The sequence below is a fragment of the Neopelma chrysocephalum genome, unplaced genomic scaffold (assembly GCF_003984885.1).
Source record: "Neopelma chrysocephalum unplaced genomic scaffold, ASM398488v2 Primary Assembly neopelma1_85, whole genome shotgun sequence".
Taxonomy (NCBI): domain Eukaryota; kingdom Metazoa; phylum Chordata; class Aves; order Passeriformes; family Pipridae; genus Neopelma; species Neopelma chrysocephalum.
Window position 1 is genome coordinate 1,649,444 of NW_020897747.1, and position 27,732 is coordinate 1,677,175.

The 27,732-nt window shown below is 47.5% G+C and overlaps 1 protein-coding gene across 1 annotated transcript in view; it reads right to left on the reverse strand.

The window, feature by feature from the left end:
- STK32C (serine/threonine kinase 32C) overlaps window positions 1–27,732 on the reverse strand; it is a 67,496-nt gene that overhangs the window by 20,233 nt on the left and 19,531 nt on the right. Inside the window, exon 2 of the mRNA XM_027692256.1 lies at window positions 10,394–10,449. Within this exon, the coding sequence (XP_027548057.1) occupies window positions 10,394–10,449 (56 nt within the window). The remainder of the gene's footprint in view (window positions 1–10,393; window positions 10,450–27,732) is intronic.

A 27,732-nucleotide genomic window follows, 5' to 3' on the forward strand; every position in this document is an offset into this window, starting at 1 on the left:
AATATTTCCTAATTTCCCTGCAAGAAATCATGGGAGGGGGATGCAGAATGTTATCTACCAGCTCTGAATCCTGTGATTTAATGCAACTTTAGGTGGCTCAGAGTAAGCATTTCCCTTTAATGTCACGCTGAGAAAATAAGGTTCCATTAGACATTAAGCAGATGTTTCTGTAATTGAGTTTGGATATGGGGGATTATTTGACTTGCAGCTCCAAAAGAGGTGTAGACTTTTTTACCTCAGGAAAGACATCAATCCAAATAAACAAGGAGAAACTGAAGAAGTGACAGCAGAGAAACCTAAGGAATAAAAAGGAAATAAGAGCCTTTTTCTTTGCTTTTGCTTCTCCTGGTTTTCCACATGTCCCCTCTCACATGCCGGCTGTACGACCTCTGTCTTTACTCAATGTTGAAATAAAAACTGCTTGCATTTTGGATCATTCTTTGGCCATAGCCTGGAGCACATGTCCCCAGTGGGGATTTTCTGACCTCAAGGATATGGAGCAGCAGAACCCCCTGGGGAGGGTCCGAAGGGGATGGGATCTGAGCTCTCCACCGTGCGGACTGCTCTGCTGAGAGCAGGGAGGAGGGCAACCCAGGAGATGTGTTCTGGAGCTGTCACACTTCCTACGGAAAGGCTGTTAGGCATCTACATTTTTGTCTGGTTTTAATCACATGCTCAGAGATCTCTGCTGGGCTTTTTCAATAATTAAAGAAGAATGAGGAAAACTCAGACCAACCTGCAGAGGTCCCTGAAGACACCATGACCCATCTTCTTTTTGCCTTTTGGATAGATCCAAACCTGGATTCACCATTTACTCCAGCCCAGAAGCACTCAACAGATTGACACAAGGACCTGGACCCCTGAGCACAACCACAGCTAACAAGTGTTTTCTGAATAAATTGTGCACTATCTTCCTGTGGGTGACACACATTCTGAGTTACATCTTGTATTTGGAGCCATCTCTCCTTGTGGCCACGACTACATTCTGTGATGGTTTATACATTGGTCAAAGAGGCAGAATGATTTTTTTTTACCTGTATATTTGATAAAACTCGGGAACAGAGAGAAATCTAATTACTTCCAATGAAGAATGGAGGGTTTTATTTAATATCTGAACGTAAATTGATGTTGAAGCTTTCCCTGATCCCAAGGCAAGAACTCGCTGTGCTATTTTAAAAAGGCTCACCACTCATCACGATCTGGTGCCGCCGGGCAATGGCACTGAGACCCAAGTGGCCCCAATGTCCTCGTTTGTGCTGCTGCCACAACGCACCCCCAGGCACCAAAGTTTCCCTTCTGTGCTGAAGGAAATAAGCACAGGTCTGACTTTTCAGCCAGGAAAGGAGATACTTGTGTTTCACAGTGCAAAACCTTGAGGAGGAATTAATGGCCACTTGCAGCCAAATGCTGAATTTTCCCTTGGCAGAAGCTTACTCCATTGAGCTGGTGTTTACCACCAAATTGTACATAGGGACAGACCCTGGAAGAGCAGCTGTAGAGGGTGGGGAGATGAAGATCCAGAGTGGGGCACAGGGGCTCTGATGAGCCTGGACACAGACAACCCCCCCACTCCTCCAGGCTGGTCCATTCCTCCGTCACTGTGTCCACCCCAAGCCTGAGCAGACACAAACACCATCAGAAAGGGGCTGCCTCCACCCTGTCCCCAGGGAGCCTTCACAAGCTTCACAAGCCTTTCTGTCAAACCTACTAAACAGCACTTAATCATATCGTATTGCCAAGGTGAAGAAATACGCTTCCTATTTCTCCAGGGATGGGACTCCCACTGGAGGGCTCTATCCAGGAACTCCCTGCAAATCATAGAATCATGGAATGCTTTGCACTGGGAGGGAACTTACAGATCATCTCGTTCTACCCCCTGCCGTGGGCAGGGACACCTTCCATTATCCCAGGTTGCTCCAAGCCCCATCCAACTTGGCCTTGAACACTTCCAGGGATGGGGCAGCCACAGCTTCTCTGGGCAACAATCTTAATCCCTCTGACAAACCTAAGAATAGCAGGGGCTAAAATTGAATTTTAGAGCAGGGCAGAGCTGAGAGCCTGGGAATGCAGCAGGGGCCCAGACCTCTAAGAGGGGCACACGTGGGGCACTATCCCATCGTGGATTAAGTGGTGGCCAGAGCTCCTGCATCCTGGCAAAAACCACTGTCCAACTGCAGCTGGGAAAAACGGGTTGGTGTTAGTTCATCTTCAGTGTGGTTTGGTTTAACTGCACCACTTGCTGAGTATAAACAGATAAGTATTTTATACTGCATTGCCCTTTATTGAGAGGAATTTTTAGCACTTACTTTTAAAAAGAATTTTTAGATCAAAAGTAATAACATGGCACAACAATCTTACTGCAACTCCGTGAGCGAACGACAGGAACAGAAGGATTCTCGATGGATTTTGGACATAAATAGTAACTAAACGGGAGGTGAGAGTGGAAAGCAGAGACACAAAAGGCTTCTGTTTAATAAATACTGTTCCTTTTCATGCCTTTCTTTCTTTAAAAAAAATCCCATCTACTTGCAGTCCAGTGTGTTCCGAAGGGAGGTACAATTTCTGATCATACAGATAAAATACAGTTCATCACGACTGTGACGGGTCAGTAAGAATAAGATAGTATAGAACATTAGAAAAAAAAAATTTGCAAATGTCAAGGCAATCCTGTAGTTGCAGCTTTATTTCAGAGAACAAAATGGCCAGTTGGTATGAAAATGGAAAGCACTAAATTTAGAGTTCATCAACATTTCTCTCCTAATATGTTAATTTTACAGAACTATCGAAACTATTATGGATTTTGCTATCCACATCACACAAATGACCATGTCCAGGACCTTTCAACTGGTGACCCATACCAGGTTGCACCTGAGGGCCCCTCACCCCATACCCTGGGCTCGGCCAACAGCCTCAGTGACGGAAAGGCTCAGAGGAAAGAGACTCAAACCCACCAAAAATCCCACCCTAATACCTCTGCTGCTCACAAACCCTGTTCTGTATTTCCTGGCTGTTTTCTCAGGAGCCCTTTGCAGTGACAGCCCGAGCAGCTCAACCTTTCCATCAGCCTGTTCTCCACTGCCCTGTTTCCCCAGTGCCGACAGCAGTGTTGAGCAGAGAGACACGTCAACAGAGACAAAAAAGAGCAGGTACCATGAGAATTAGTCATTCCTGTCTCTTTTCCCCCCAAACCCATCAATCTTGGGCAGAGAACGCAATGCAGAGCAGAGCAGTCCCAGGGCACAGCTCAGAGCGTTAGGGAGCAGTTCCTGGTTCTCAGGAGCAGAGGGTCTCCAGGCTGCCCTGCCCTGCTCCCAAACAGGGCCTCTCCCAGTGCATGGCCAAGCCCCATGTAATGGACTCCAGCTGGATGAAACACCCAAACCTCCACACAACCTTTCTGATACACCTCTAAAAGTCTATCCCACGATGACTTTTCCCACATCCTCTTTTTGCCTGTCTCCAGAGTCCACCAACATCGTTCATCTGGGAAAACAAGGCAAACCACCATGTTATTCTTAGAAGACAGGAAAAAGAGGCAACTTCAAAGGAGAAAGTCAGGCAGGAAAAGTGGGAGGAATAATAGCACATCACATGCTCATCACTGGGAAGGACACTTCTTAGCAAGCCTGGCTCACACAGAGGTTCTGTCCCGTGGCTGCCACTGACTCCAGACGCCCAGCACAGGCTGTGGGTACCTCTGACTGCAGTAAAGTTACCTCAAACCCATCATCGCAACACTCGTTTCTATTGTTAGTTTTACACCAGTTGCATCAGTTTCTATTTGTATTTCTCATGTTCCATCTTTAATTCATTGCTGAGACACAGGAAATCCCAATGGCCTTGTAGTGGCTTGTGGGCAGCTCCTGCCTTCACCACAGAAAAACCAGAGCAGGACTGTATCCAGCCTCATGGAGCTGTGTCCGTACAACTCCCATGAGATTCAAGTCTGTTTCTAAGCAGGGCACAGACACTTTAATAGGAAGTCACATGAATTAATAGGAAGACCCGTGAGAAAAAATACATCATGTGAAGAAAAGGAGAAAGTCTCCTTCCAGAAACACCACTGATCGATGGTGCTGCCCAGAGTGACAACAGGAGTACACCCCATAATGCTCTGGTCAAATGCAGGCAGTATTTACCTTAATAAACTCTATTTGCTGTATCATGCTGATGTGTTCATAATTTCATAAGAACAGCGGATGTTGTTCCTTGTCATTTATGACATTAAGTGGTTTGTAATTGTATTATCCAACCATGAGCATTAACAGAACATTCCAAACTCACAAGCTGCAGCTTCCAAGGACCTGTACATGACCTCGATGCCCAACACAGCTTCAATTGTATTGTTGCCAGAATCTGCATCTGACGCTGGAACCTCCCATCTCTCTGTTCCATTATCCAGCTGGTGGGGGGGGGGTGTGCTATGATGGCTTGTCAGAACAACACCAAGATCCAAATGCTGGTCACATTTCAGCCACTGAGAAGTTTATAATTATCATCGGCGATGAAGGGAGGTTTTTTTTTTTCTTTAAATGTGAGACTTCTAATGTTGTCCCTGTGAGAGCTGCAGGCTGGCACCGAGGGCAGGACAAGACCCTGCACGTGACAGGGACAGAAAAGGAGGTTCTCCTAAGGGCAGTGCTAACAGAACAATAATCAGATTTCCAGTTTTTAATCTGATCAATGGCAAAATGTTCTGCTCTTTGTCCTCAAGACAGATGATCTTTTATGGAATTCAGTAATGCATTTAAGGCGGGTTTGTTCTCATCCAGGCCACTTGACCCAGCTCTGTCCTCTCCTGCTCCCACTGCAACTCCTCCTCCTCCAACACCTGCACCTCTCTGTCCCCTTGCCCCACCCCGAGGCTGGCCCTTCCGACATAAGGGTCAGGGTTGGATTCAGAGACATCTGCCACTCGACAGGCAGCATATGTTGATCCATAAAAAGGTTTCCTTAATCAAAGACCTCGAAATGAGATCGCATTTGGGCTCAGGCAGGGAGGGGGAGTGGGGATGGTGCGGGAGGATTTTGTTGTAGAATCTAATATTGAAAAAACTCCCATGTTAGAGCCAGGAAGAACCTGAGCAGCCAACAGCTACTGAGCCTTGATGCACACACAGGAATTCATGTGAGAAAACATTCCTGCTGCCACCAGCCACAGCAAGTTCTCACTGCGCCAACGGCAGGAGCCGTCTTGTGGTCCAGCTCCAGACGCCGCTTGTGCTTCCAGACTGAGTGGAGCCGCTTTCTGGATGCTGAGGATGTGCCCTGCCAAGCCAGGCACCACAGGAACATCGACCAGTGTTCCACGGGCAAAGCCAGCCATGGCAGGAACACCAACCAGTGTGCCACAGGCAAAGGAGGCACCACAGGAACACCAACCAGTGTGCCACAGGCAAAGCCAGGCATTGCGGGACCGTGGACTGCATGTGCCACAGGCAAAGCCAGCCACCATAGGGCTACCAACCACCCCTTCCCCACCTGCCCCAAGCACTGTGGCCATGCTCCACCTGTCCCGCTCCTGGCAGTGCCAGCCCCTGCATAGAGACCTGCAGGGGTGGCCCAGGACCATCTGTGGGTTTTCGGGTGGAGGATGATGCTTCTGCCCTCTACTCTCTCACCCCTCTTTCCTGTCCACAGGCCCCCAGCTGCTGGCACAAGGGTCCATCCCACCTCCCATCCCACCTCCTGTCCCACGCCGGTGTGACTCATCCACAGGGAATGATGGGGGCTGAAACAAACCCCAGGCAGCATCTAATGCAAATGTTAATAAGGCACCGGCTGTATAATAATAACAAAAGTGGGCAGCTTGTACGATAAATCACTGTCTTATGAAGTCTGATTCTTCAGAAACCACAAACAGGTCCCCAGTGGACATGAAGGATCATGTCCCAGGCTCCTTCCAGCTGAAGTCACTGCTCACTCTGTCTCTCCAGACGATTCAGTGGCACTTTCCACTGTAATTTTCCTGCTGCTGCCCCCACAACCGAAGACAGTGAGGTGGTGCTGGACCCTACTGCCACTGCAGCTTTCCATGCTCTGCCATTCCCTCTCCTGTGGCTTTTACCAATGGACAGACTCTCAGCTTGGCAACATCCAAGAACAAAAATCACTTGGTATTACCTGGGAGTATCAGAGGGAGGATCTCCCTCTGTGCGCTCTGTGCTTTCTCACGTGTCCCTGTGCAGCCTCAGGGGCCAAGCAGGACAGTACCTGACCAGCACTGGATGGTCCAGCACCAGATGCTCTCCAGCACCCCAGGACCCACACACACCCCTCACCTGACTGTCCCCTCCCAGCAACCATGCTGCCCGTTGGCAAAGCCTCACCTTTGGAGCCTCCCAATGACACGGCATGCAATGAAGTGACAGGGACAATGTCCAGCAGGGATGTGTGTCCCCAGTCCCTGCCCACAGCTCTGGCAAACCCTCAGCCTCATGTGAGCTCCAGGACAGCAAAGGAAAAATCAAGGGCAAAAAATATCTGTCGCAGTTTTAATACCAAGGGATTAAATTTCCAGTCTTTCTTTTGGGGGAAAAATTCAACATTTATAAAGCTGAAAAAAAAGAAAATGGATCAAGCTTGTGTTGATGTCAAAGAGAGATTCAGTTGAGAATAGACTTGAAGGGAATTTTATTTATGATGCAGCTACTGGGTGGGCATTTGTGACCTTTAGAAAATGGATTAAAGCCTTTCTATACCCAGCTCTGGGCTGTGTGAATTATTAAAGCAACAAAATCATGAAGTTGAAGTACCTGTGCAAAGCAACCCACGGCACAGCCAGCCTTTCTTGGGAGGGTTGGTGCGGAGCTGGGCACAAGGAGCAGGACACCCAGCCCTCTCCAGAGAAAACCAAAAGCCAGGCCTCCAGCCCCTATGGGCCACTGGCACCCATCCCAGGCATATGGTTCCCCTGGAAGATTCCATTTCCTGCTGCTGCTGCTCATTTCATCCCCATCCCCGGTTTAATCCTCTATTTCCAAAGGCACACAAAGACATAAATCGGTGCTGAAAAACTTCAGATGTGTTCTTATTTCTTCACAGCAGTGAAGTGGATATAATGAATTCCCACAACCCCATCCAGCTTTTTATCCCTTGAAAAAGGCAGCTGGGGCTGATCTGCTGGTGAATTGAGAGGTAAGCCCAGGTAGGAAAAGGAGTTCAGGAGTGAACACCCTCAGCTCCCTCATGGTTCAAATGGATGGGGGACTGAAGCCAGGAGAGGCCAATTTTTACTCAGGGAGATATCAGGATACTGCAACACCACCAACGCCTTTAGAGATTTCTGGGTCTCATCACATCTTTTATGAAGCACCATGAACGTCAGAGCATGTTCCCCATTAAAACAGGGTCACAAACTGTACCTCATTCTGGAAACCCAGACCTGGCTGCTGCTACTTGGGAAATGGCACCAGAGCAGCCAAAACCTGAGCAACTCCTCCTGCTTGGAAAGGAGGCTGTGCTACAGGAGGAACACCATGCTGCTTTGAAATTACTAAAAATCAAATCATATCACCTCTAATATGTGTGGAAAATATTACGCACTTGCTAATTGGAGTAAACATGGAATTGAACATGACCTTGATTGGATTAATGCCATCTTAAAGCTGATTAAACCCATCCCTAGAAAAAAGAAATTGGTTGTTTATTGCAGATACACCAGAGCCATGGCTCAAGGTCTCTCAGGCTCTTCAAAAGGGATTTCTGACTTCCTTTTTCCTTCCTTTCCTATAGTACCTGTACTGATGACCACACAGTCTGTCCTGAGGGGTGCACAAAATGAGCATGAAGAAAATGCTGTGCCCAAAGCCCCCACGGGTGCTGGTCCCGGGTCCCATCACCACAGGATCACACAGCGTCAGATTCCACAGGTCATTCATGCACACTGAGGGTCTACACCCCTACTTCGAGATGGATGGGACACCGGCTCCTGAATATCCTCCTGAACATGGGCAGAGAGTGGTTAAATCAACCAAAGCAACTAAATCACTCCTAAATTTCAAATACCACTTTCCAGGTGGTATGCGAGTTGTAAATGACTTGGTAAATGCAAAAAGCTTTTCTCAGTGTCAGAGGAAATTCAGCATATTGACATAATTATCTAGAAAGATGACAGATGAATCATTTCAGCATTTTGTTGAAAGTGTATGTACAGTTCTGATGCCTGATAGACAGCTACGTGCCAGACTTAACCTTTCTGCGACGTAAACAGAGGAGTGAGCAGCCACAAGGAGCAGCCACGAGGAGCAGCCTTGGGGAGCAGCTCTCTTCAAAGTCTTCTTATCCTGCCCTGGGATAATAACTTTTTTTTTCTTCATTTGATGTTCTCAGCAGAATTAATTTTCCAAGTGCTGCTGCTCAAAAGAATAAAACTCCCTTCTCTGGAAAGTTACTTTTAGATATATGAATTTTCTTATACCAGCTCGAAAAAAAAAAAGTGAGCTGCTCTTTTTGAGATTTTGAGTTAGTCTTTGGTCTTTGACAGTGAGATGAAGCCACAAGACCCTGAGAGTTTCCGTTCTCACCAGGAGTGTCCAGGGAGACTTTCCTCTGCTCTTTGCCTTATCCTCACAGTGCTGCCCCATGGAAGGATCTGAGCTGATATTTAATAATTCACCATCATTTAATAGAAGTCCAGAAATTTGAGAGAGCTCTGCTGCCAGCTTTTGCCTCTCCTTGCTCAAGGAACATGGCTGCAAACACGGGTGACTATTTCAAACCACCCCCTCAGTGACTTACACACTGCTGGCAATCCATTTTCATTAGCCCTGGAAGTCCCATGCGGACTTACATCGAAGCCCAGCAGGAATTCACGGGGGTGGATTGTGCCAGAGCAGTCTAATAGATACCCCAGTGTTCGTCAGTTCACTGAGGCTGTAACAAAACGACTTCATTAGCAAGCAGCACTAATGGCAGCACTGTGACTAACACTGTCCTCGCTCCTGACTCTCAGAAAAGCTGGACTCTACCCACCCAGACTGTGGCTGGATTTTGTGCTGCTGCTGTTACTCAACACTGACACTGCTTCATACATTTTGAGTATTTAAAAAGAGATTTCCAGTAATCAGTAAAAATTTGGGCTCTTTGGCCAAACAGGTCTCAGATCTGCTGATAAATATCTGCCTTTGCAAAGTCTCCAGTTTCCAGCCATCCGAGCACAGTAGGTCAGGTTGCTCCTGAGGCCATGGCCTGGTGGGACACTGCCTCATTAGGTTGCACCAGGCAGAGGGAGAAGGCAAAGGACAGGGCAGGTCACCTCTGGAGCCAGGTTCAGATTTTCTCACCCTCATGGCATCAGCTTTTGAACAAAGCACAGCGGGAGAAACCGGCCAAGATGAGGCAACCAGCAGGAAGCATGACCATGTACAGCTTTCCCTGACGGCTCAGCTTGTCCTCAGTTTCTCTTACCAGTGTCTGGGGACACTTGTGTCACTCTCTGAGCTGGGCTAGGCTATCCCACAGTTTGATATCACACGTTTCACACTGTTTCCAAGGCCATTTCCCTGCCTGAAGCCCCAGTCCTGCACACAGCCCTGCACCACACAACCATCCCAAGAGAAGGTGACAAGCCAATTCAGTGTGTTCAGGGATCATCACTGGGGCTGTCGCTCCCACAGCTCCTGTCCATTGGGCACAGGTGACTCAGCTACAGAGGGACACAACGACTGCTGGGTCACAGTAAAACACGGGATAAAACGAATGCAATGAAGCCTTGTGTGCATGCAAGGACGTGCACACACACACTGAAGGTTGTGCTGGCAGTGCAAACTCGGGTTGGAAATGCCATGAGAGATGCAGCAAAGTCACCTACACAGGCATCAAGTGAGAGTCAGTGAAAAAGGGAATGAAAAAGGACTAACACTAGGAAACCAAACAGTAACTGATTTCCAGAGCTATCCAGCTTTTTGATCATCACCTCCCACCTCTTCCCACATGCTTGGCAAAAAAAACTTGTTAAAAATAAACAATAAAACCTCTTCAGCATAACTCATTTCTGACTGGGAAAACAGCCCAGGACTTCAGAGAACCCCCTTGACCACAGTGTGCCAGCTCAGTCCATCACCCAGGACAATTTCCAGCACCTTCCTGACTTACTACCCCCTCACAATCCAGACACCCCCACAGGAAACAAACCGTAATGAATGTTTGCTGTGAAATGGTCACAATTGTGCTGGTAGTTTAAAACACACCTGTTTCACCAAGATGCCAAGAAATAAAGCAGCACCAAATGGCAATGAGGTATTTTCCCGAACGTTTTTCCTGTGTTGACTGAGCAGCCACCATAAAAAAATATAAAAATAGCCTATTTCAGTCCTGATACTGTTTCAGTAACCCATAAGTACATAACAGCAGACACCTGATAAACCCCACAAGACCGAGCGCTCAGGCCTACCTTGCCAAAGCTTCCCTTCCCAATCGCCCGGAGAATCTGGAAGTGGTCAAAGTTCACTACAAGGTAAAGAAAAAAGAATTTAAATTTGTAAATGCTTTACTGCAATGAGCTTGCATTTAAAAGAAGACAGGGAGACAACTAAGAGCATTGGCTAAGCTTTTATTAAAAGTCTGCCTCTGGGGAAGCTGCAGGACAGCAGTTGTTTTGTCAAGTCTCTTTTCACCTGCTTGAGGGAGCTGGCAGAGGGTTCAATGAGGTTACTGTATTAGTGGTTTAGCACAAGTTAAAATACAGCTTGGACCTGTGTGGATAAAGGAGGGGCCTCAGAGCTCACGGACAAACTCCGAGCGTGGCAGAGCAGGGAACACAACGAGCCCCTGCCCCACACCCCACACAGGACACTGCTCTGCTCCACACGACCGCGCTGAGCCACTTGTGCACATTCAACACAGAGTGGGCTGGTGGTGCTGCTGTCCAAGGGCAGCATTTAGAGGACAGGGATGGCCTTCCACTCCCTTCATGTGCAAGCCCACCTGGACCAGATCCATTCTTTTTTCCAGAGCCAGGGTGAGAAGCAATGACAAGAAAGGACCATGCAGCTGTAACACCTCACCACTGCCTCGATCGGCAGCTGCTGCAAACAAAATTATTTTTATACTAAAGTACTGCTGTGATCTAATTTAGTGTCAGTTTTAAATAAAGAAGACAAGGTAAGGAGGAGCTCACTAGTGGACTGAGCTGTGCTGTCTCCGGTGCATCTGTCAGCCCTTGACAGTTCCACCGGGAGACCCCAATCCTGCGGGGGACCCTCAGCATTCCACACCAGTTTTCTGGAGGAAGCAAAATGCTTGGCATGGGCTTGGGGATTTGCAGTGTGAATGATGCACAAGATGGTCAACAATGAGCACTGACCCAGTGTTTGACCAACAGTGGAGACCAACATCACATAGGAAGAGTGGGAGCAAAGCATTCACTATAAATATTACCAGTCCCACTCCCAGATCTTAAATAAATGCACATCTGCCATCTCTGAGGATGAATCAAGAGCCCACGCATGCCCATGGAGTTCCTATTACCCTTTTGTGCTAGGCTTATATCCAAAATATTGTTATTGTCACTTTTGTGGGACATTTTCTACAGGAGAGCTCAGAAAACTTTGCCAAATGAAATTGAAAACAGAATCTGGGCCAGCTTCTACTACTCTCCCCACACTCCCACTCCACTCCAGCAGCGACGCTGAAGGGCAGATGCACCACCAATTGGTTCATGTTTAGTTGGCTTAGTTGACATCGTGGTGATTGGTCAAAGGTTGGACTCAATGACCTTGCAGGTCTTTTCCAACCTTAATGATTCTATTGATCTCCCACAGATTGCTCCAGGAGCCTCCATGAAAAAACCCCATGGGGACACCAGTGTCCCCCCCATCCTTCTGATGGCCTCCCACAGCTCTGGAGGAAAGGCTCAGCTGCACGGGTGCTGTGTGAGCTCCTCATCACATCCCTTCTCCCTGGAGCTTTTTATTTCAGCAGCAGTTTACTGAGGATTTTCCTACCTCTCCTATTAGAGGGGCTGCAGTGAGCAATGCAGAACTGCAGCTACAGCTTCTTAGTCAATATTCTGTTTGAAATCTTCTGGCTGAAGCATTTGGGGTAACAGATCAAATGTTTTCCACGTGCAATCAAATCCATTGATTGACCTTCTGTGTCTAAGAAGCACACCAAGAGGACACCCTGCTACAGGGAGCTCCTTTGAAGGGCAACATTTCCTTGGCAATTAAACCACATGCAAGTGCTCATGATCTGCCATCGCTCCAGGATAGCTTTTGACAATTCTTTATTATAATGTTTGGAATATTGTGTATAAAAGCATTGCCACTGAGAAAACAAACCCCAAAGTGTCATTTCCATGTATCCATGACTACAACCGCTCTGGGAAGCCTGCTAAAGTCAGCAAGCAGGAAACAAACCTCGATATGAATATTCATCAGGCCCTTGAACCTATCAACAGAGATGTCACTTTTAATAAATTAATACACAGTTCTGCTGATGGGAAGTTCAGATGATGTTAGTGAACAGGCACTGACTGGTTTTCCAGTTCCAGTATTTTCTGCAGGATTCAGTCAGCAATCTGACAACTCTATGCAAGTGAGCAACTCTATGATTCCATGATCCCATTAAAGAAAAAGCAAACCTTAACATTTGAGGAAGAAAATCATAGTAGCAGCATGTTGCTTTTTGTGCACAACACGCTGAATTTCTAAAAATGACAACTTATCACTACAGAATATGTGATTATCCCTAAAATAGAAATCCTGAACCTGCCTGGAACAGTTGCGTGTGCTCCAGAGGCTCCACTCTGAGCTGACAGGAGAAAGCTGTCGCTCACCCGCAGCCAGAAGTGCTGATGATTTCGGGATGACTGGTACGGGCCTGAGTCACAGATGCCAGTGGAAGCTTTCGTGGCAGCGAGCAGGAGGTGACAGCTGTTGCCTGTTCACAGGCCCTGCTCACCCGCTGCTGTGACTTCACATGGCACGGCTCTGACAGCCACAATCTGGAGGTACAGAAATGGATTTGGCTTGAGGACGAACTGGAGGAATTCACAAGAGTAGGAGAGGGACCTGAAAACCTGGGATGCTTTAGGAAGCGTTTCTTTACTGAGAGGGTGTCCAAACCCTGGAACAGGCCTCCCAGAGACATGGTTGTGCCCCAATCCTGTCAGTGTTCAGGAGGCATTTGGACAATGCCCTTAACAGTGTGCTTTGGCTTTTGGGCAGCCCTCAAGCATCAGGCACCGGGACTAGATGACCCCTGTAAGTTCCTTATAACTGAAAATATTCTATTCTTCTATTCCATTCCATTCCAAATCCACCTGCAACGTGCAAATGCGAGGTGCCCCGGTGCCAGGACACTCACTCACACCCCAGCTCAATGCCATCTGCTGCACCGTGATGTCCCCAGGGGTATTGCCTTAGCTCCTCACGAGAACAGGAAACTAATTGTTCCCAAATTGTTCCCATTGACTCCTCCAGCGGCTCATTATCAATGTAGCACCTTTGCAGAAGAGCGGAACCGTGGGACATAAGAACAAGAGACACACGTGCCTCTTCCTGGCTCTCCCTGGCACCAAGTGACAAACTATGAATCACAAATAAAGATAAATACCACGACCTGGCTTTGATCAGTGTGGTGTGGCTTTGTTCTCCAGCTCCAGGAACGCATGACAAGCAGGATGGCAGCGTTCCATGTGCCCGTGGGACCTCCCCAAACCTCACACAGCCCGGCCCTGCCCACAGCACAACAGAGTGCCAGGTGCTGCACTGACATCTCTGTAATTAAGATCTCATTGTAGTCACAAGATGTACTGTGGGATAAAGCAGCCTGGATGCACAGCTTCCATTTGCCAGGGAAATAAAGAGAATGAAGAGTACGTTTCTCTTTCTTTATATAGAAGGATGAGAGATGCAAAAAAATTAGGGTTTTGTCTTTACTATTTTAAAGTGATGAATTTTTTCATTATTTTTGCTGTTAACTCTTCATTTATTTAGAAGATATCTAAAAGTATAGCAAGATATAACTACCGTAAAACTTAAGATACAGAGTGGACACCCAGTGAGAGTTCATCAGGACCTGGTATTAATGTCCAGCAGTAGAAGCACAATGTAGTGGGATGCAGCTAGTAAACCCAGTCTCCAATACCCTCAAATCTGGGGAAACCAGCAAACTAAAAATCATGTTTTAAGGATCAAGTCAACCTTTCACTCTTTATGTGCATGTTTTCCAGCCTCATCAGTAACAGGGACATTCACCTCCAAGACTGATTCTCTTCAACACTAAAGACCTAAGAAATTACTTTTTGAGTTTTGTAACAGCAAATGTCAGTGTAGTATGACATGATCTGCTTTCTATCAATGTATTTCTGTATGTTGGCATAATTAATAGCATTTGTCTACCTATTGTATTGCTGCAACATATCTTGGAGGAAGCACCCCAGTAATTGATGTAGAAACATTAAATTGAGGCCACAGAAACCACAAGATTGTGGCCACAAAATGCCAAGAGTTTCATCTGGCAGGAAGGAGAGTTCCAGCTTTGATCCAAAGCCATTGCACCCACGGACTTATGCAGGAAGGTGAGGCCACCCCTGCGAGCCTCCGGGAGGATATGGAGGGAGAAGGTGTGCAGCCCTGCAGCACAGGGGGAACGGTGGGGAAAGACAAAGGACAACAAAAAGGATGAATAGATTAGGAGCAGCTTTAGAGCCACAGGGAGGGCCTGAAAAGGGAGATGGGGCAGAGAAGGGAAGGATGGCAGAGAGTCCATAAGGGAAACGGCGGCACCGCTGCAAACGGAGACCTCTGAATGTTCCCAAAGAAGGGGTGAGCCTGCCAGAAACAGCATGGGAGAGAAGGGCAGGACAACAGGAGGGATAGGGGGGACTCAGTATGAAAAGCCTCCAAATTGGAGGATGAACCTGCAAAGACCAAAAGTGAGATTTGTGGTTAGAGGTGAGGTAAAGCACGGGGGGGGGAAGTGCAGAGATATTTGATGGAGAGAGGGAGCAGAGGGCAATGGGGTGTGATGTCAGCAGTCCTTCAAGAGCCTGAAACCCTTAGAACACAAGGCATTCCATTTTCTCTAACTGGAGGGCTCAATGTGGTGCAGGAAACCACTGCTTTCCTTTCTGCCCCTGGAGAAACCCCAAGCAGTGTGTTCGGTCTCCAGCGTCTGGGGCTGATCTGTTTTGCCTATTCATATCCACAGAGAAGATTATATGGGTGAGGAAAATGGAAATACAGTGTAATATGACTGTCAGGAACCTCAACTGAGCATTAACTACCCAGGAATCCAGGGAATGCTGGTAGATAATGAAAGAAATTAAAGGTACAATACCAGCCCAGTGCTACAAATGAACCCCTTTGAAACCACGTATTCAAACATACCATTAGGAAATAACTATGAAGTCATGTAAAAACGGCGAGTTATTGTATAATTAAAAATTAATCCCTGTGACTCCGCAAGGAATCAAATGCACCATGCAAAGCAACTGCTAAGTCAGGTTAGGCATAGTGGGTTATTGATAGTGGGTACAAAAATGTTTGGATTGGCCAGAAACCATTCCTAATTAGTGAAAAAATACCACGTTGGCCAGGAGCCCTTCCAAAGGAGTGCAAACACGTTGTGTTCATCTGATCTCCATCAGCGAGCTCAGGAGGCAGTAGAGAAGGAAACTCCAGCACCCCATTCCTTGTGCTCTGTGTGTTCCACAAGTGCTATTTCTGTTAGAAACATACATGTTACTGTGCAACAACAACCCAGGGAGGCCAACAGGTCACTCATTAACCACTCAGCTGAGCCCTCACTGGTGCAGACTAATGAGCACTAAATGAGTTCCTGGTGGTCCTGGTCAAAAGCATCAGAGACGGGGATGTGCTTCACACACACAGGTTGCTGTACAGCCAGGGCTGTTCCCCACACACAGCTCTCACAGCAGTCAGCCTCCCAGAGCTCGGGGTGAGGCGTGTTTTCGGGGCTGGCTGTGGGGCAGCCCCACAAACAGTCACCAGAGACCCCAACCACCCAACACAAGTAACCAAATGCTGCAGGGCCAACTCCAAAGACGGTTCTGTTCCTCTGTGCTCCCACGTGTCCAGCTGTTATTGCCAGAAGGGCACTGCCTCTCAGCACAACTCCCTGGTAAATGGTCCATTTTATGGTGGTACCGCGTGTTAAACAGCTTCCCAGGAAATTACAGACTGGTGGTGTTGGAAAAGTAAAGGTGACATGGACATTCAACCCCGCTCACATCAACACTCCCATGTAACCTGGGGGAGGTGGCCATGTGGCTCCACCGGGGTCGGGGCTCTCGGACCAGCGCATCCCCTCCCCAGCAGGTTCTGTGCTGGCGGGTGACAGGGACACCCACCATCAAACCTTCCTGCCCCAGGAATGCTCCAGGAGCCGCTGCCCAAACACCAGCACACAGCACACCTGGGCCCACGTTCACCTGTTCCATGAGCGGCTTCCTGGGGCAGAACCAGCACTAACCTGGGATGGAAAACTTCATATGCAGCTGGAATAAAACCTCCCTGGCAAATAGTCAAACTCCTCCAGCTCCCCGAGTCTGAAGCAGAGCTGAAGCCGTTTGATCACGGAATCGTGTGATCTGGGCTGAAAGGACTGATAATTAGAGCCCTACCAGGAGCGACAGGAACGCACCGGCTTGATCCCAGTTCCTTGGATGTGCCGCTGTGCCAAACCCCAGGCTGTTTCTCGGGGCAGATCCACACCAAGGTGCCGGTGCTGCCACAGGAGGACCCACAAGGAAGGGCTGACTCGATAGGAAAATCAGCTTCTGCCTCACAGCAGCAATCCCAGGGCCAGCCTTTACTTGTTTTTTTGCCTTTTTTCCCCACTTCTACAGCTTAGAAAATTTTATTTCAAGGAACTAAAATTGATTTACAAAAAAAAAAAAGCCTTTATAGCACATGTTTATAGTAGCATAACATTAGCAATAAACAGCCGCTGGATGTTACTTAATGTGTCTGCAGCATATGTTAGAAATGATAAATGGGTGAGTTTAGGTGCCTCATGAAAGATTGAGGCTGTACCGTGTTCAGGGCTTGGCTGGGACTGCTAAAACCCCCAAAGTGAACAGAAAACACCTTGGTAAAGCTAAGTAGTTTTAGACAAATTGATTCCAATTTTAGACAAATTGATTCCAGGCTGGACCAGGACACTGAAGAAATTTTCCCCATTCATTTGTTTACAACACATTAAAGTGTCTTTTCTGGAATGTTTTCAAAACTGGTCTTGCCAGCACTTTTTGGCACAATAAGGCCTCTTTGCAGTTTAATTTTAAAAGGTAAAAAGAATAAATAGTTACACCAAATTAAATGTTAGACCCTAGATGAAGTTTTCATTTCTCCTCTGAAATATCTGAATTTCAGGTAAAACACCCCGATGGAGATATCTGTGTGTGTTGGATAGCATCTTATAAACTTCTGGGGATTGTGAAATACCCTACTTAGAAAAACACCTAATTTTCAATTTGAATTCTTTATTATTGTTTTATAAAATCAGAAGTTCTCAATGTTTCATAGAATTACAGAATTGGCTCAGAAGGCACCTTAAACTCATCTCATTGCAACCCCTGCCACGGGCAAGGACACCTTCCACTATCCCAGGTTGCTCCAACTTGGCCTTGAACACTTCCAGGGATGGGGCAGCCACAGCCTCTCTGGGCAACCTGTGCCAGGGCCTCACCACCCTCACAGCCAAGAATTCCTTCCCAATATCTAATCTAAATCTAACCTCTGTCAGTTTAGTCTTTTAAAATCAAAGAAAGTTATTTAATTAGAAATCCTCCTGGTGACTATTTTCCCCCCTTTATGGGGTGTGTGCGGACCCTCATGGAGCCCCAGTTCAACAGCTCATGTCCTTCAACATAACTCCAATAAATGCTTTTTAGTGAGAGGGTTTGTTACCACAGCCCCTTCACAGAAGTCCTCCCTTAACTACAACCAGTACATCTTTGCATTTTGGTGTCAGCCATAACACCCATAATGGGTGGGAACGATAGGTGCCAAGTCCTTATGCTTCCCTCCCAGCAGGGCCTCTGTGGAGCCACCCCTGCCGCAGAGGCTGCTCCTTCATCCCAGTTGTCCTCATCAGACCTGCTGCCTCATAAAAAATGGATACTGCAGCATTCCTCAGCCTCCCCACCGGAGAAGGAAACCTGCCCTGCACCCTCAAGATGCAGCTGAACTGTAAAATACTGAAGCCCATCCAGCGATGCTGGATGAATTCTGGAAGCGGGACGCCAGCAGGGCTGGCAGCTAAGCTTATGCAAACCCGGATTTAAGTGGAAGGAGGATGTGTCTGAAGGCCTGTTGGAGAGCCAGAGCCTCTGGATTCTCATCCAGGACACCACCACCGCCTTTCTCCTGCCAACACGCAAGAGAAGTCCTACAGCCAGGAGGACCAGAACAGGCTGGTCTTACAGTAGCCCCTCCAACAGTCATTTTCCTGTTTGGCTTTTCCCATGGCAGCCACTCCAGTGCGATGTGGGAGGGATTCCCCAAGAGAGAGAAGGGAAAGATCAGCATCTCGCAGCCTGTGGTGCAGGGGCAAAACCTGCAAGGGAGCTGCCAGGCAGCAGGTTCAGCTTAGCCTGGGTACACAAAGCAGGGAGCTCTGCTGGCTTCTCTTACAAAGACAAGGAAGGAAATAATTAATGGCAGGTTTTACAGCTCTGTGGGGAAGCAGTTCCACCAACCAAACTTAATTGCCTTGTTTGAAGTTTCCAGAGGGCACAGCACTGGAAGGCAGCGGCACAGGCCCCTCTGTCTGTCCGAGCCACTAAGGTTCTGTGCTGCCCTGGGGCAGGTAAAACTCTGCTTTAGTATTTTATATAAGCTTTAGTACTGTCTGTGACAATGAAACACACATCACCTTGGCAAGGAGCAGGCTGAGCTGTGCCTTTCTGGCTCCATTTTAAAGCATTAACCACAGTTCAGTCCTGTCTAATACAACGACGACAGATTCTTTTCACATTTATGCCACGGTAATAGTTCCATTGAGTGTCACCAACTTGCAGTGCAAGAAATACAGGTTTTATATCAGAAATAATGATCTTGGCTCACCCTGTGGTCCTGACTGTACACTGGGAAACCATGAAGCAAGACGTTAATTCTTTAAATCATTTCAATTCACAATTTAAACAAAAGATGATCCTTGACAAGGCCACCTCTGAGGATCTGACACTACAAAGTGCTCCCCATCGCCATGTCTTCAGTTCACCTGTGCCCTGAGGATGAGACAAGCCTGAATCATGGATTTTCTCTCAGTAGGGGCCTTCTTTGAGTGAATTCCCAGGGCTTAAAGGATTCTAAGGGTTTGTGTTGCCATCCTGCCCAGGAGCACGTTTCGCTCCAAAAGCACAGTACCTTCCATGCTCCAGCCTCTCCTCTATGTTAATCACTTCAAAGTTGCTAAATTATTCACTGCTCAGAAAATACATTTTCATTTCTTAGAGCTGGCAGCCGAGGATGACTTACAGAAATAGGTCATGTTCATCCCATAGAAGAATTACCATACACTTCATGTGCTCCCCTCCCCAGTTTCCATTTTTAAGCTCTGCTCCACGTGAGGACGGGCCAAATTTAAACCGTCTGCATTTTTCATACTGCTCCCACAGTCTCCACCATGTGCCCTGACTTTCCATTTTTAATAAATTGCACCCAGTGACAAAATTAACAGACCGACTTCTGTCTGGTGTTCCCACGGACCTGAGCAAACCACCACTACCTTGGCTTGGGAAAACTCTGTCCAGCCTGGAGCTCAAACCTGCACCGCCCTTGGCCTCAAAGGTTTGCACCTGCCTTGAAGGGGGGAGCAGGTTGTAGTTTTCCTTCTTTTAATTTTTTTTACCTCAATACCTCCAAAATAAACAGATTTTAATGTGACGTTAAAAAAAAAAAAAGACATTTTTTGCTGGCACATTTCATTTTCTGTTTTTCCACATTCCCAAATGAAATACAATTTGCCAAGGCCTTTTCCCAGCAAGCTGTCAGCCAGAATACAGAATATGCTCAGGCTGCTGTTGTCTGTTGGGTCCACAGCAAGCTTTCCTCACTGGGAACCAGAGAACAATGACTATGCTCCTGCCGTGTTTTGCACTGGCAGAGGTGGCACGTGCCAGTGTTGGATTACACAGACACCACACTGGAGCCTCCAGGAACAGGATTCAACCAAGGGGAAACAAGTGGCACATGAAACCAAAGGACAAAGCAAGAGACCTTTAATAGAATCATAGAATCCCAGACTGCTTTGGGTTGGGCGGGGCCTTAAAGCTCATCTCATTCCACCCTCTGCCATGGGCAGGGACACCTTCCACTAGCCCAGGTTGATCCAATCCCTGTCCAAACCTGCCTTGGAACACTTCCAGGGATTGGAATGTTCAATATCATTGCCAGAACTGATGAAAAAGAGCAAAATCAAGATCTAAGCCCAATGTGCAGGCAGAGGAGGGAAGGGGCATGGCAGGTGGGTAAGGGAGGGGACCACAGCACCTCGCCAATGTCACCGAGGACACGGTGCTCTGTTCCAGGCACCATCTCTGACCCAGAGTGAATTGCACTGACTGTCTCTTCATGCTGCTTGTTGAACAGCACATTCTGCAGCCCCAAGCGTCCTCGTGCTGTGCCACCCACAGGAGCAGCACAGGGGCTCTTGTTTCCCATGGAAACTGTGCAAAGGTGTCATCCCCAGGCTGGAGAGCTTGCTGATCGTGGGGCAGCATCTGCAGCTCCCAGGGAAAGAAAGAGCAGGAACAACGAGAAAAAAAAAAAGGTCCATGAAGCATTGCTTGGGAATTCTAAGGTCCAAATTCAATTCTGTGCACAATGGCAGAGGTAGAGCTTGGGGATATTTTGGCAGAATCCATGGGAGCTTTTCCGACTGACTCTAATGAGACAAGGATTCTCCCAGTAAGGCTCTGAGAGGTGCCACTCAACTGCACCGGCCAGGTACTCAGTTTGCTTAAGCACTGGGGACCTGCCTTAAGCCAAGCCCAGTGACACAGTTCAGCACACCTTCAGCAAGGTCCACAGCCCCCGATGGCAGAGTCCCCGGCAAACCCCGGTCCCTCCATCGTGACTCCGCACTCCGGGATCCTGTTTGTTTGTGATTCACGCCAAGTGAGAGGGATGCTGCTCACGGAATGCAGCTGCCCTGCCATATGCAGCGGATTAATTACCGCATCGTTTGTTCCCATGGCAGGTCGAAGCGATCATTACCAACTCAGGAACACAAGTGCTAATAATAGTATTGCTCCCAATCGTATTCTGGCATTCAGCTCGTTCCAATTGTTCGGCTCAATAACAGCTTACACTAATTCCTACCAACTTTTAACACCCATATACTGAGAAACACAGAGTTCACACTGAAATGGCACAAATTCTAATTCACAGCAGGATTAACTCTTCATGCTTTAAACTTAATTATGTGTAGTCAGGTGGCTTGCGATGTTCCTCCTCCTTAGCTAAACCCAACCACACACATTTAATGATTCCAGTGCACATTCACTGACGGAGTTAATTAGGACTCCTGGGGGGCCAAGTGCAACTTTTTCAGTGTTGTCTAAACTGAAAACAAAATGTTCCAGAAGCCACGCTGTGCAGCACGGGCTCTGCAAGACAACCCGCTCCTGTGAGCCTGCAACAACCCCATAACGTTTGCTGGGGAAAAGGAAAGTAGCTCAGAAAAGTATTGCTCACAGAATCACAGAGTATATAAGGTTGGAAAAGCCCCCTGAGAGCATCAAGTCCAACTGTTCCCCAGCACTGCCAAGGCCACCACTAACCCACATCCCCAAGGCTTTTAAATCCCTCCATGGATGGGGACTCCTCCGCTGCCCTGGGCAACTGTGCCAGGGCTGCACAGCCCTTTCTGTGAATAAATTTTCCCTGATACGCAATCTAAAATCCTCATACTGATGTTAACACCCCACACAGTCCAGACTGCAAAAGCTTATGCCTATTCAGGAGGCATCAGCCCTCTCTTTCTGAAAAACCTCCATTCTGTGTTTCTGTCATTTCTCAAAGCAGAGAATTCACATCATGCAAAATCATAAGATGACGTGACCACAGAATCACGCACAAAAGGAGAATACAGGTTATGCCAGATCCCAAAGTTAAACTCTCCCTCCTCACCCCCTACCTGTACTTATTCCCCCCCCCTTGTTTTGTTTCACTTACAAATTCACATTTCTTTCCTCCCACTCAACTACTGTAACAAACTGGCACTCAGCTCCTGCTGGAAACATCCTGATTGAGATGTATTAATTCACGTAAACTCCTTTCCACTATTCTACACCAGCAAGGCAAAGCTGGAAAAGATCCTTTTGCAGTTGGACATAAGTTACTACAGTGTTCTTACAGAAGCAGCTCTGCCACAGCAGGTGCCACATTACTGCAAAGAGCCAGACAAACTATTCATTATTAAATTAGCCCCTTTTTTGTCTAATAATTATTTAAGGCTCACTCCTGCTTCCCACAAAGGTGTTGGCCCCTGCCAATGACAGCTGGTCTGGCATGGAATGTGCCCAGAGCTGCTGCCATCACCGCTGGGTGTTACAGGAAAAACCAAGCTGGGGGTATTCGAGCATCTCAGAACAAGTCTGGTATAATGAAATGCCCTGGGAATAACAGTCAACTGGAAAATACGGATCCTCTTAATGCTCAGAATGTATATGCGAATATATATAATATTACCTAATATAGGCATGAATATTAAAATTAAATCATCATTGTCTCTTCTGAAAATGTGACTCCAGTAAGTACAAGGACACCTACCATATTCTATAGATTCTATAGCCGACTCAGACCTTAACCCAAATAAATACTGGTGCAATGATGCTGGATCGTGTCTGAGGCCTAAGAAAATGTGCCTGTCCACCAATAGACACATGTATATTCTTGACTGAAATTCGTCCAACAAATCTTAGTAAACAGAGTTATGCAATTTTATTTTTGGGTGGGAAAAAAGGAACTGCCTCCATGTCCAGGATCGCCGTGTCCAGGCGGGAGCACTGCCACTGGACACCATATCCCAGGGCAGAGGAGCCAACTCAACGCAGCAGAGCCTGGTGCAGGCAGAGCACAGCGGGGAGGCTGTTGCCCACTGGAACCCTCTTCCCAGCCACATGGCAGGGAGGCCACGGCACAGCCGAAATGCGGATGCATTAGGAAAAACCCCAGATCGGTGTAACAATGACAGACGAGCAGACCGTGCCATCTGGAGCTGATGGGCTCCCGGCTACATGTCACCACGATTTATCTTCCAGATTATGTGTCTGCTGATGCGCTGGATTTACAGCAGCTCCTCACATGACAATATCCCTGTGTGGCAGCTGCACACTAACAACCTGCACATTGTGATTTAAAGATACTCACAGAAGCCAAGGCAGCCCAGGCAGGGGAAGCCTTACAGCTGGGGACTGCTTGGGGCTGCACCAGGCACTGATGTCCCTCTCCCAGAACAGGCTGTCCCATCCTCACTTTAAGCAAACCAGACTGATTAAACACAACAACACTGTAAACTCACAGGTTCTCATTATCACCCAGCAGTCTCCCCAGCCCTTGCCATGGAGGCAGGAACCACGTTTGGCTGCCAGGAGAGTGCACAGTGCAGCCACATTGAGACTCACACCCAAAAATAGGAAAAACCCCAAACCCAGCATCTAACTAATGCCAAAAGCACCCAAGTAGACAGACAAAGGACTAATCTCCTATGAAGTGTCATAAACAAAACTTTGAAATACCCAAAATGCCAATGAAGTCCTGCCTCTGTTCAAACTAGTGCAATTCCCCCCAAGAAAAAAAAAGGAGAGGGGAAGACAATCTCAACAAGCAGGTGGGGGCAACACTGGGGGCAATTCCTACTATTAAGATCTTCTCCACCGAGGAGAGGTGATGCACCATCCAATCTTCTCACCTGCCTGTGACACTGCCACAAATCCCTCCTCCAACTCCTCGTACTCCCTCTGGTTTCCTTACAGTTTGGCCACATCTTCTGTTGTGCATCTTACTGTGAACAGCACTGAGAATTGTCAAATTCAGCAAATTTCTGATAAACTGTACAGTCAATTGAATAAAATCAAAACCTTTCCCTTCTCTCAGCCTCTGTTTTCACACTTGACATGTCGAGCACTTTCCAGTTAGATTTAATGAACAGAAAGTGTTCTCTCCTTATTCCCTAAAGGCAAATACTACTTTTCTATCTCCTGGGGAAAAAAACTGCTCAAAATCTGCCTCCTTTTGATCAAGAAACAGAGAGAGAAAGACTAAATGTTTCCTAAATTAGCTTAGTAGTACCCAGGAATAGTCAAAAAGTCACTATAATGGATATATATATCTCTCCATACAATGAAGAATATGTACCTTCTCACCATAATTGATCACTGAGAGGAAGGGATTTGTTTCCAGGGGAGGGGCCAAATCTCCTGCTTATGGTAATGGAGATTCAGTGTCTGACAGCCACGTAGATACACCTTACTGGAAAAGCTGTGAGGACACAACTTGCTTTGTCCCTTCCAGCTTTAAACCAGTGTCCTACCACAGCCTCCTCCAAGCACAAATGATACTCATGGGACCACGGGGGGAAAATGGGGAAAAAAAAGTACTGCATTTCCAAAAATTCCCTGCTTTTTCTTGGCTTCTCCTCCTCTTCATGAGCTGCTTTTCCAGAAGGTATTTAAGCTGTTATCCCTCGAGCTGTGCTTATCCCAGCACAGGATGAAGCCTGTCAGTGCCCGGCACTGGGGATCACAACAACCTGCCGAGCGCTGAGTGAATTGTGCTTCTCCCTCCCATCCCTCCCTGTGCTGCACCATTCACCATCCAGCTGCACCATTACACGGCTCAAAAAGTGAGGAAAAATTCCAAAAGAAACAAAAACACTCTATGAAATCAGAGTCTGATCTCAGCATTGCTCTGAGCAGAGGAGAATCTCGGCACCCTGAGCGCTTCCTCCTCTTCTCAGAGACAGCCAAGCATCGCCTGTGCTGCCTCCTGACCACACACCTGCCCAGCAAAGAGCTGGCTTATCTACACCAGAGAAGCCCAAATGCCATCCAGCATCCCAGCAAAGCAACATTTCAGCCTTTTTCTGTAAACAGTGTGGATGTCTCAGCTACCTGCTTGGAATTCCTACAGAGCATCTCCAAGGGTAACAGAACCAAGTGCTGACACTGAATCATCCCCAGACAGGAACCTCTCCCCAAAAGGCCCTTCCCAGCTGCTCTAAGCAAACCAAGGCTGACTTTGCATATACGTAGGCATTTGTTTTTCCTTTTAAAATTGCCGTGTTAATTGCTGGCTGACTCCACTGGCTCCAGCAGGAGTGGGGGAGCCCAGACACAGCTGCTGCCATATCCCTGGTGTGGGAGGAGATGCTGGTCCAGTCAGTGCTTGGTTTTTGGTTTTTTTTAATAAATATGTAATTTACAATATCGAACAAAATATGGAATAAATACCACTTGTCACTATCCAATGCTACAACTTCCCTTAAGCCTGTAATTACTTACAAAAGCCTTTCAGTACTGCACAGATCTCCCACAGATTTTCACTCAGTAAATTCAGGCTGAAGCTGATGACTGTCAGCTGTGAGACAGGAGTTGATTTCAGCCTATTTATCCTCCAGTTTGATCTATCCCACGGATGAGGAGAAGAAATGAATTACATGTTACGTATGATTATAGAAGTCCTCCAGGAGCTCCAGCCGTGGCGTGGCTGTGCAGGTCACACTGACCATGGTCCCCTCTGGCAATGGCTCTGCAGGGGATGCCAGTGGCCAATGAGGAGAAGGGGATGAAAAGGGTATGGCTCATCTCCCAGGTGAAAAATGGGGAATGGTACCGGAGGCCCCATCCTGCCCAGCCCTGGGACCCTGTCCCCAGGTGTCCCTGAGAGTCTCCAGCCAAACACACCTCGCAGCATCAGGAATCTCCACTCTGGTGGCCCAGTCACTGTCTAAAACACACCCTACATTTAACTGATCACTGTCCAAGGTGTGCAAAGCCCAGACGACACCAGGGGGGGTTTCCAGCACCGTTCCAGCAGTGCACACCCACACCCCATGTGCCACCAGCTGCAGAGCCTCATGGTGGGACACCAGCTCTGCCACCGCTTGGAACAGGTTCCAGTTTGCATCTTTAGACATAAGGTGTTTTTTCATGTCTTTTGGGCAAGAAGTACTCAAAACACATTAATGTCTTGCTCTGTTAACAAAGAAACTATGGCAACACACGCAGAGCTGCCAAGAGAATTAGTGAAACAAGGTTTAGTAGTTAATAAGCAGCCAGATGATGTCAGACTCATCTATTAAGACCAGTTTATATCTGCCTATTAGAACTTAATGTCCCAGAAAGTTGGGTTGGCCAGGATTAAACAGTCTTCCTTTAAGCCCAATTATCAGTAATAAAACCAATTTTCTAAAGAATGGGGTAGAATTATCCAAAATGTGGCCAGACCAAGCCTGCATTTCATAGCAGGACTATAATGTTCCTTTTGTTAAGGAGCAATTTTCTAGATGTCAGAGACGTGAATCAAAATTTAATGTGTGTGTGTGTGTGTTATGGAAATGGCAATTGCAGCAGTTGCTTGCAGCACACGTCCTGCCAGGCAGCACACGCAGAGGAAACCAAAGGCTTTTATTCCCATTTATGCCAGTGCATTTCTGAGTGCACTGAAATTGTTTTTCTTTCTAATTGAGGCGATCAAGAATTCTTAAAAAATATTTTTCCAGTAAAATTAGTTTCTAACATGGAATCATAATTATTTTATAGAAAAGCGCTGAGTTGCAGATATACCTGCAGAGGGTTCTGTTTACCTTGCTGGGCATGTCCACCATGAGGAGACTCTGTGGACCTCACAGCTCTGCATGGCCAGAAACCCTACTAATTACAGTTCAGGGGGAGTTAGGGACTGTTGGTGATGTCTCCCGAGCCCAAAGGGAAAACACTGACATGGGGAGTCTGTAACCCAACACTAGGGAAGACCTGGAGACATGAAGTAACACACATCTCACCATCAGCCTAATCCAAGGGCTTTGGCCAGCATCGACTCAAAAATAGTATAGAATAGTAATGTTTGTATGGAAAGAACGTGGCATACAGTGAACACAAACTAACTGAAAAAATATTAAGAGATTGCCAGTCAGTGCAAGCTCAAAAACTGCCATAAATCCGTGTCAGTGTATCCCTTGACTCTATTACCAGGGTATCAGAATAATGGTTATTGGAGTTTCGAAACCAAATAAGTTTTCTGCCAAGCCAGACATGAAAGGGGTTGAGGCTACGGAGCAAGCTCAGACCCCCCACAGGGGCAACTGTTCCTCCGTGTCCTCCCTGGCACAACAGGCCAGGCACTGTGAGCACCACTCCCCACCCCAGGGGGTCAGCACCAGGCTCTCCAGAGTGCCCAACCTCGTCCCCTAGATGGAAAAGGTGTTCCCTCCCTCCCTCCCTCTGGCACTGTCCCCTGGTCTCAGACCAAAGGTCAACCTTCATGGGTCAGAACTCCTGGGCACCGGCCAGGGTCCACCTCAGTCCCTCCCCAAGCAGCCACCATGTGAAGGCTTCACTATGCATCCAAATCATCCCCAGTTCCACGCAGAACTTCTATTCTTGCAGAGCTGCTCCCTAAGCAGTCTCCTCCCAGTCCCTGCTGTTCCTCCCAGTTTCCCCTCTGCTGCTGCTGCCATCGCCAGAGACGCCGCATGGGCAGGAGCACCCCCCAGACTGCCTGACACTCCACTCTGTCTCGCTCTATTCTTAGC